This window comes from Pezoporus occidentalis, unplaced genomic scaffold (assembly GCF_034315485.1).
Source record: "Pezoporus occidentalis ecotype Australia unplaced genomic scaffold, CSIRO_AGI_Poc_V1 ctg212, whole genome shotgun sequence".
NCBI classification, from domain to species: Eukaryota; Metazoa; Chordata; class Aves; order Psittaciformes; family Psittacidae; genus Pezoporus; species Pezoporus occidentalis.
Genome location: NW_026913987.1, coordinates 1,066,592 through 1,076,443, shown reverse-complemented (window position 1 = coordinate 1,076,443; position 9,852 = coordinate 1,066,592). Strand labels below are relative to the sequence as shown.

General features: G+C 58.3%; 1 protein-coding gene across 1 annotated transcript; it reads left to right on the top strand.

The window, feature by feature from the left end:
- The first annotated feature begins 2,490 nt into the window (after positions 1–2,490).
- Positions 2,491–6,214, top strand: BARX1 (BARX homeobox 1). The gene is made up of 4 exons (XM_062619633.1): positions 2,491–3,175; positions 4,848–5,136; positions 5,254–5,338; positions 5,662–6,214. The coding sequence occupies exons 1-4, from the start codon at positions 2,563–2,565 to the stop codon at positions 5,824–5,826; spliced, it is 1,152 nt and encodes a 383-aa protein (XP_062475617.1). The 5' UTR covers positions 2,491–2,562; the 3' UTR covers positions 5,827–6,214.
- Positions 6,215–9,852: the final 3,638 nt, after the last annotated feature.

The following is a 9,852-nucleotide window of genomic DNA, read 5'->3' as shown; positions in this document are numbered from 1 at the left end:
TGTTTCCGAAGGAGCGGGTGGGTGATGCTCACGGTTCGATCCATGAGGTCGGCCTCAGGTGCTCGGTGGGAGCTCGGGGCATGAAGCAAATGCTGTGGACACTGTAAGAGTCACGGTTAAAAAGCCATCGACAGATGGACTTGTAACTATGGGATTTGCTTTGCAACGAGTTTATCGACTGTGAGTGCAGCGGGCGAGGGAGTTCACCCTTTCTCACAGTGCGGCATCAAAATCTTACAATATGAGCTTTTTGCATAAAGTTTTTTTTTTATTGTGTGTATATATATATATGTAGCCGCTCCCGGGGCTGGTTAGGGAGGGGATTCTCAAGCCGCCCGTGCCCATCACACAAACGACCTCTGGGCTGATGTTTCACCAGATTGTAAATCCTGACATGATCACAGGTAGTCCCTTGCTCTCGGAAATGGCACCAGCTCTGTACCGCGCTGAGCCTGACCAGCGCAGAGATGGGGATGAGGTTTAAATATTTGCAATTATCATTGAGTTTTGGTTTATTTTAAAAGAAAAAAAACAAAAACAAAAACAAAAAACCAAGGTGTGGGAGGGAGCTGGTAATTCTATGCATGCCATTTGTTTCTGAGTGCGCTGGTCTCGGAGGTGAGGTTGTTTAAACAATCCGATGTGGATTTGTGTGCGCTTGAATACGGCGCAAATTCTTCTCACTTACTCCTCGTTACTTATTACAGTCTCTCCAAAGGTCCTTTTTGCTTCGGCCATTAAAAATCAGCACTTTGGCATGAAAATACCTTGTGATCTAAATAGGGAAGACAGACAAAAGATGAGCAGACAAAAGCAGGAGCTGGGGCTGCGGGAGGCCGGAAAGAGCCCGTAGAGTGGCATCCAGTTCCTTCGTGTTCCACGGAGACAAGGGACGTCTTTCTGAACTCGAGAAACGCGAAGAAACCAGGAAAATCCGTGCGGAACCGCTCCGACCAAGCTGCAGTAAACATATGGAACAGGTTATCTGGGAAGGCAGTGGAAGTACAGAAAAATTAATTCAAGAAACACCTCTTTTCTGTCGGGCGCGGGGGTTGAGTGGATCCGCTGAGAGGACAAGGCAGTAGCATTGAAATAAGGTGAACAAGCGAGCAGCACGGCCTCGTGTCCTGCGTCGTTCCCTGAACCCGTCCCCGTTATCTCTTCCTTCTCGCTTTAACTACAGTTACCGGCCCTGGGGTCCCCGCCGCTAGGACCTGCGGGTCTGCCCCCGGCTGCACCGGCGGCTCTGCGGCTGTGGGTCCCCTCTGCGGCTTGAGGGACGGGGCCACGGAGCGCGGCGGGCATCGTGGGGCCGGGAACACGTCCCTCTGCGACCACGCTCACAGGGGGCAGAGTGCGGGGCGCCCGGGGCGGCCCCGTCTTGCTTATGGAGCGGGGCCGGGCGGCATCCTCGCCAGCCCCGCGGGAGCCGAAAGCGGCCGAAATCCCTTTTTTGGGGGTCGAAAACCATAAAGACGAGGCTGAGCTTCCCTCCCCTTCCAGGGGATGAGCCCGACGCCCGTCCCCCTGCGTGGGCCAGCTCTGTCGTGGCTGGGCTGAGACCGTGGGATACATCCCGTGGGACCCGCGTGTCCGGTGCCGCTCCCGCCGTGGGGAGGGGGCCGAGCCCGGCCAAAACCCGCCCCCGGCCCCTGGCAGTTGTCCCTGCGGCGGGAACCCGCCGGCCGGGATCCGGGGGCTCCACCGACTCATCTCCCTTCTAATCCGTTAGTGCCCACATTTCCTGCCGGGGATCACGAGCGTTGGGACACTCGCGCAGAAATCTTGCACGAAGTACGAAGGGAAGGCTTGTTTATTATCTGCGGTCTTGCGTGACACGGACTGAAGAGGAATTAAACGAATCCCGTTGTACAGAGCAAAACATTCGTGAAAAGTCTGTCAAAGTTATGGGAAAGCTCCGCTTCGTGCTGGGCTTTGTTTCGTTCCCTGATCAGTTCCGTGTAGTTCTCAGCGGTTGGGCCGAGGCCCAGAGGGAGCCGGTATCTGAGAGCGTCGGGCCGGGCTCCCTCGACGGGCAGCCCCGACCCCAGATCGGCGGCGTGGCCCCCGCCTCCCCCTTGGCTGCGCCAGCTCCTCCGGACCCTGGGTTCCCACCGGCCACAGCACTGGGGCTGCCCCGGGGGCTCCGAGCCGCCGGTGGTGCCGAGGGGGTAGGCCCTTCCCCGACGAAGAGGACTTGCGGGTCCACGGCCGGGCACGCGGGGCTGGACCCCGGGGGGAGCCGGTCCTGAGGGACAGGAGGCGCGGCCAGGTGGGGGGGAGGTGCTCTGGGGGCTCCGTGTGTCCACGGCTCCCCGTCAAGGAACATGGACGAGGACTGGGATGGGGATAAGGGTAGGGATAGGGATAGGGACTGGGCCTGGGATGAGGATGGGGACAAGGCAGAGGATGGGGCCGGGAATGGGGGCTGGGAAGGGGATGAGGCCGGGACTAGGGCTGGAGACTGGGGAGGGGATGGGGTCGGGGCTGCGCTCCAAAGGGGCCAGCGCTTGTTTGGGTGTCTGCTCTCCTGCGGCTGGCAGAGAGGATAATTTGCTTTATATGGCAGGGGATCAAATGCTCTGCTGTAACCTCTCGCTTCCAGGTACTCGCCCGCCCCGGCCCCTTCCTTCCTCCGCAGCCCCTCCCGCGCCCTCCCCCCGCAGCGCTGACAGCCCCGCCGGGGCCGGCGGTTATAATAGGCCGCTGCCTGTCGTCCCGGGGCGGAGAGACGCTCCCCGGTGCCGCGCCCCATGTGCATGCGGCGGTAACGGCTCCGGTCCGCCGCGCTGCTCCCGGGCCACTCGCTCTGGGGGGGCCGCTCCAGGCCCGGCCCGCAGGGGCAGGGTAGGGACTGCGGGACAATGGACAGAGCCCCCGCGGGGCGCCCCGCTGCCCGGCTGCTGGCCGCGGGGCTGCGCTAGGGTGGCCCCGGCTCCCCCCCGCCCCGATCCCGGGGCGGCGGCGACGATGCAGCACCCGCTGGAGCTGGGGGCCGCGCACTACTTCCCGGCTGAAGCCTTCCCCGACCACCGGTCGCATCGCTACCGCAGCTTCATGATCGAGGAGATTCTCACCGACCCCCCGGACGCCAAAGGGGCCGCGCCGGCCGGGGAGCTGCTCAAGTTCGGGGTACAGGCGCTGCTCTCCGCCCGGCCATACCACAATCACCTCGGTACGTGCGCGGGGGGAGCAGGGGGAGACCCCAAGCCCTCACCGAGCCCCGGGGATTCCCGCGGCCTGGGGGGGAGCGGCTGCGGGGTCGGGGCGGCGAGGCGGGGAGGCTTTTCCCGCTGATGGACTCGCGCGCGTTTTAGCGCCGGTTCCCGGAAGAAAAAAAGTCGTGAATTTCGCCTTAAAAAATACCTGCCGGGCTTTGCCGGCCGCGCGCGTCCCTCCGGCGCTCGGTCGTGCCGCGGGGGCTCCAGCCGGGAGCCTGACACGAAGAGAGCGGCTGCAGGCTCCGACGGCGCTTGCAGAGCGTGGCCCTTGACTTTCACGGGGAGAACGTTGCTGTTGAGCGGGTGTTTCTACGTGTTTTCGGATTGTGACTTGCTGGAGCCTGCGCAGCGGGGTCTGTGTCTGTAGGGCTGCTCTGCAGACACAGATTTGGCTGGATACCCCACATATATATTAATTTATATCTTAAATATATAACAGACAATTTATATATAATGCAGAAATATTTATAGTACTTTTGTGTAATACTTTTATAGTATTAATATGTAGTATTTATATATATATTTATTTGAAGCGGGAGCCAGCGAGGTCTATGCAGTCTGATACAGTATCTAGGACAAATGCATTTTATTAACTGTTATTTTATTGTTAAACGCCAGTATTTAATATATTTCTAACGCCAGCATTTAATGTGCAATTGCAAAAGTTCTCCTTTCCCCAAGCCATCTCTATCTGCGGAAACATCGCTTTTTATCCGTAGAAAAGAACGGAATAGGAGGATCCCGAGTTCTCCCTCTGCTTTTGAAAGAGAAAGGGGAAAGCGTCATCCCCGCAGCAAGACGTTAGAATTTCTGTAAATCAGTATGTTTTTTAAGATGGGCAGAACGATCCGAAATGGTAGAGCCGATTCAAGGTTCGCTGTAGCCCTCACGGCCTGGGTTCAGCGGGAGCAGGATCGGGTCCTGTAAGAAGGGAAAGAGGCAGTTTCAGCCTAGGCCGAGGGGAAGGAGCCCGCACGGACTCCTCGGAAAGGCCTTTCCAAGCCACCGGGCTCGCTCCGGGGCCACAGCCAGTTGGTGTAGCGGGGCCGGGGAGAGCGGAGCGGGGCCGGGCCAGGCAGCAGTCCCCCGGCTTGCGGGATGGCTGCGTGGCCGAGGCCGCGATTATCTGCATCCTCCTCCTCGTTGGGATTCTTAGGAATTGCTCCCTGCCCACACGGGAAAACCGTGGGGCTGCGGTTCACGGAGAGGTAGAGAATTGTTCCCCGGTAGAAAATGTCCTGACGAGTACTCGTGAGGGAACCCCGGGCCCGTACCCGGGCCCCGCCGCCGCCGCGGGCAGCTGGTGGCACTGGAGGGGGAAGCTTTCGGGGGATTTAAACTGTTTCCACTTGCAACCCCCAAGTCATTCTCTAATTAGAAACTGCCGGTTGGAGGGCATGGCGTGACCCTGCACCGCGGAGAGCGGGGACCCAGGCAGGGCAGGCCCCGACCCCCGCCGCTGGTCCCGCACCCGCCGGCCTCGGGGGCCCGCTGCCGCGGAAGCAGAAGGACGCCGGGTTCCCGTCAGGGTTCGGATCCACGGGGCAGGAGAGCACCCTGCAGCCCCGGGGGTCCGCGGGGGCCGGGCCGGGGGCTGTCGACCCTGACGGTCCCTGTCTCCCGCAGCGGTGCTGAAGGCGGAGCCGGCCGCCGTGTTCAAGTTTCCGCTGGCTCCTTTGGGCTGCTCGGGGCTGGGCTCGGCGCTGCTTGCGGCCGGCTCCGGGCTGCAGGGCGGCTCCGCCTCGCCTCATCTCCCGCTGGAGCTGCACCTTCGTGGCAAGCTGGAGCCGGGGCCCCCGGAGCCGGGCAGCAAAGCCAAAAAGGGCCGCCGCAGCCGCACCGTCTTCACCGAGCTGCAGCTCATGGGGCTGGAGAAGCGCTTCGAGAAGCAGAAATACCTCTCCACGCCCGACAGGTAGGACCCTGCGGACGGGGGCGGGACGAGACGGGGGCCCGTTTTTCCCGAAGAAAGAGTAAGGCTGCCAGCCGAGACCAAAGCTGCCGGGGCTCATTGCCTCTCTCTCGCCCGCAGAATAGACCTGGCCGAATCGCTGGGGCTCAGTCAGCTTCAGGTGAAAACCTGGTACCAGAACAGGCGCATGAAATGGAAGAAAATAGTAAGTGCCCCAGTCCGCCCCTTTTGAGCACGGCACCGCGCCCAGCGGGCTCGTCCTTCTGCGGGACAGCCCTGCCTAAAAGATGCTACTACTAATAATAATGATACTAAAAACCGGTCTTAAGGACACCCCTTTTCCCGGTCCGGGCCTGCCCGGCCTTGCAGCTCGGCCCCCGGAGGAGCCGCGCCGGCAGCCTCGGCTGCTCGCCTGGCTGCCCGGACGCGGTGCTTTGCTCCGGGAGACTGTAGAGAGGGGTGTTCACGGTGGCAGCACGGTTTTATCGGGGTGTCTCCCCCCTCCTCTGCCCAATCCCCGCTCCGCAGGTGTTGCAGGGGGGAGGCCTGGAGTCCCCCACCAAGCCCAAGGGCCGCCCCAAGAAGAACTCCATCCCCAGCAGCGAGCAGCTCTCGGAGCAGGAGCGAGCCCGGGACGCCGAGAAGCCGCCCGAGAGCCTGGGTTCGCCGGCCGAGGTCAGCCAGGAGGAGTGAGGGTGACGGCCTGGGGCCCCACGACGGCTCCGCCGTCCCTCGGGCGCTGCCCGCAAAGCCCGCGCCCGGCCCCGCACTTTACCGGCGGGACGGGGGCGAAGGGCTGCCCCAATTAATGGCGACGGTCGCCTTCGGCCTCCTGTGAACTGAGCGTTTGGGCCGGTGGCACCCCCGCCGCTCCTCTCCGCGCCCGCGGAGCGCTGCTCCACGGCCGCCGGTGTTGTGTGCGAGGGCCCGGAGGACACTGGATCCCATCTGACACACCTACTCGCTGTCTAAAACCCTGTGGTGCCCCTAGTTATTCGAAAACTGCATTTTATGATCGGTTTTATTAATGCGAAGATATTTACTTTATTTCAATAAAGTATTTTATGAACTATTGCTCTGAGATGTGTAATGCTTTTGATTGGTTTTTATTCTTTTATTTCTTCTCCCCCGCGGAGGCAGGCTAGAGAGCCGAGTCCAAGTTCGTAGGCAGATCCACAGGGACAGACGGAAGCCGGTACCAGTGCAGATTCTCCAGTCGTTTTCCCTGACGGCTCGGCCCGGCCTTTGCCGGAAGAGGCAAGAGCTCGCGGGCAGATTTTCTCTGGGGAATTCGGATGCTTTCGTGTTTTAAAGATACGTTAATTGCTGTCAAATCAGTTAATTCGATTCCACGCTGCGCACCCTAAATGGTGCTTTTTTTCAGACCGCAGAGGGTAGCAGGGAGTCTGACAGTCCGAGCAAATCACTCCCGGTCCGCAGCATCACCGAGCCAGTCACTTCTCCCTTCGGGTGCCGAGGCCCGCACGGATCCTCTCTGTCCGTCTGTCGGTCTGTCCATCCGCCCGTCCTGAAGTGCGGCCCGGCTCAGGGCAAGGCCCGGCCGCTCTGCTCGGTGCCCGTCGCTGTCTCCGGGGCTCTGCGCACATCATGAAGCCGCAGGGCTTTGTTTTTCCTTTGCTTTTTTCGCTTGTTTTCCCCGAATCCCTGCTGGACATTTTCCATCGAGGTATCAAATTATAGAGCATCAACCGAGACATGCAATTACCACCGTCCTGCTGCTAAAAGCCAGCAGCACCGCAGGAAGCGACAAGAGGCAGAGAGGGAAGGGGAGTGGGGTCAGAGGCTGCTCGGCCACGGTGCTTGCTCAGCCAGGAGGTGGCCGCCGGCGGGGAAGGTCTGGGGGCCGGGGCTGAATCCCTGCTGCAGCGCGGTTATTAGCCGGGCCTCCCAATTAAAGGTGGCAATTAGCAGCTAGGGACTCGTCGGTGCCCTAAAGGCCACTGCGGAGCTGGAATGCCTCTTTTGTGGGGAGAGGGTTCGTCTCTAACCCCCACAACTCCGCGCCAGAGCCGGCTCATTCCCTGGTAACGCCAAGAAACAGCGTCTCGACTGGCGAGGAGCTGCGCTGACGATATGTGCGGGCTTTGTTTACACGTAGCCCCGAGCCTCCCCACTCCGAGGTGGATCTCTGCCGGGCTCGCCCTGCTAATGACATGGCTGCTCCCCGTTCTCTTCGTCCGCCCGTTTCGTCATGCTCCGGGGGGTCAGGATTCGGTGCAGCGAGGAGCTGGGTGCGAAGGTGAGCGGCGGGGACCCCCTGCCCCGTGTGTGTGTGTGTGTGCTCTCTTATCCAGATTAAGTAAATTCCCGGGATGAGAGGTGGAGTGTTTGTAAGAACAAGGTATGCTGGGTAAGGAGAGCATAAACTCACATTCTTAAATTGGCTTATATATTTAAAGAAGCAGTTGGTTGGAAATGCTTTATTTAAAATGGGGATGAGGACTGACTGGGAGGGGGAAGGCGGCAGGGCTGGGCTCGGGCGGTGTTTGGGTTGTTTGTCCCTCTATGTCACCTCCTGGCCATTGCTTATGGTTAGGCTACGGGCTAACGGCTCCGGTGCACGTGAAAACAGCAGCCGTTTTTAATTAAAAGGTAGATTCACTGGCGCATTGACCTAAATTAACAGCCTGACAAGCTGTGCTCATCGCCCATGCGAATTAAGAGGTTTGGGTATAACCAGGCTCCGGTTGTTGCTGTCGCGCTTACGGTATAATTTAATATTTTTCTTTCGCATCTGAGTAAGTGGCGAACAAGTGATTACTTTTTGCAGGCCATAAAGTGATTATTTTTTCACAGATCATAAAGCATTAAAGAAGAACAGATTTTATTGCGTGTAAATTTTCTCTTCTAGGCAGCGAGAGCAGCGGCAGGAGGGGCCGGCCGAGCGTGGGGAGCCGCGTCCCGCAGGTCCGGCTTCTGCTGCTGAAGACGGGCCGCAGCCTCGGTTTTGCCCCCTTCCCGGTGTCCCTCCGGGGGTCGTGTTCCGGCCGCTTCGGCTCCCCGCGGCACCCAGAGGAAAGATGCTATTTAACGTCTGCAGCCCGCGGTAGGAGCAGCGCTCGGGAGCCCCTTCCCTCGCGGTGTTAGCGGTGCCCAAGAGCGGCTCCGGGCGGGCTCCGCGGGCAGCCGGGCCTGGGGCGTGCTCTGCCGTCTGCTCGCGAACAGTGTTTGGGGGTGTGAACACGCCGCGAAAGAGAGCACCGGCCCCCGGCAGCAGACCGCGACTCGGGATTAACGGGATCCGTGCTGGGAGCTGCTCGCTTAGAAACCTTTTTGGATAGTAACGATTTTAATGACAAACTTTAGCTTTGGAAGCGGCTGTTTGCAGCACGGAACGCATGTGCGCTGCGCTGAGGAGCCCTCCCCTCTTTGCACTAGACTAATAACTCCAGAAGTCCTCCCAGTCACACGAGAAATCTGTTAAAGCAACTGACAATAACCCATAACTTGGCGAGTGTGGGGTGGGGGTTTTCCTCTCATAAAATCCCTCTTCTAAAAAAGTTATTTTCTCTTTTAATGAGTTTGTGTGTTATTTTCCGTTGGAGTTTACTTTCCCGTGCACAGGCCATGCTGCTGGCCGGCGTAGCATCGCACCCGTGTCACAGCAGCTCGGAGCCGGGAGCAGGGGGGTCCCATCGAGGTGTCATCTTCTGCTTGAGATGCAAAGGCAAGTGTCACCAGCTCTTAGCGAGAGCCCTTCCAAACGCGTTTTGATAATGTCTGAGCACATTTACATGCAGGGTTTCGGGGCTTGCCCTGACCGGCATCAATAACCTTTGTTGACGAGAACATTACACCAGCACGCGGGTTTGGTGCCGATGGTAACCTTTGTTAGTGCAGCGGAGTTATTTCATTTTCTAACTACCTTTCACAGCTACAATGAAGCACTGTGGATGCCGTTAGGCTGCGATGGACAATACTCACCTCCCTCTTCAGCAGCAGAACGCTGTCGGCCCAGGCACTAGGAGATGTCCGACAGGAGCCTGGGGAGATCTGGGTGACTTTGTCCGGTGCTGGCATTCCTCCTCGGAGCCCTGTTCTTCCTGTGGGAATGACCTCTCCCTGCAGCACCCCAAAGCAGGGCTGCCAGAAAAGCTGCCCACCACCCCGAGGGTGTTTGCCAGTGCTGTATAATTCTGGGGCTAGTAAAGTATACATGTAGCTAGTAATACCTGACGGTTATTCTCTTTTCTGTATATAAATAAGCTCTATTGGTATAACACATTTATTCTGGCACAAAAGCATCCATGATGGGAAGCTAACTCTACTATTTTAATTATAGTGATACAGCATATGTTTTCTCTCTAAACAAAGTAGAAGGGTGTAGATCGAAGGCTGGAAAAGCAGCATTAAAAGTGAGTTCTTCCCATGTTTGAATGCTAATTGGGTCACACTTAATTGGAAAACGTTATGACAGTTTTCTTAACAAAAATCCGTTTTAGTTGAGTTTCCAGTTCAAAACATCCTGAATTCCCTATTTATGAAGCATTTCGAGGAAACCTGAGAAAGGTTCTGCTTTTTCATCAATGTCAATTTAAATATAGCTCCATGGCAGCACAGGATTTTAAGAGTAATGACATGGGGCTTATACTGAAGTAAAAGCACAGGAGTCCTTGCTCCAGCAGGAGCAGACTGGACACAATGCTGGTGTTGGGAAGAGGTGCCCTGGTTCACTACTACGCACCTGTGAGGCAAGTG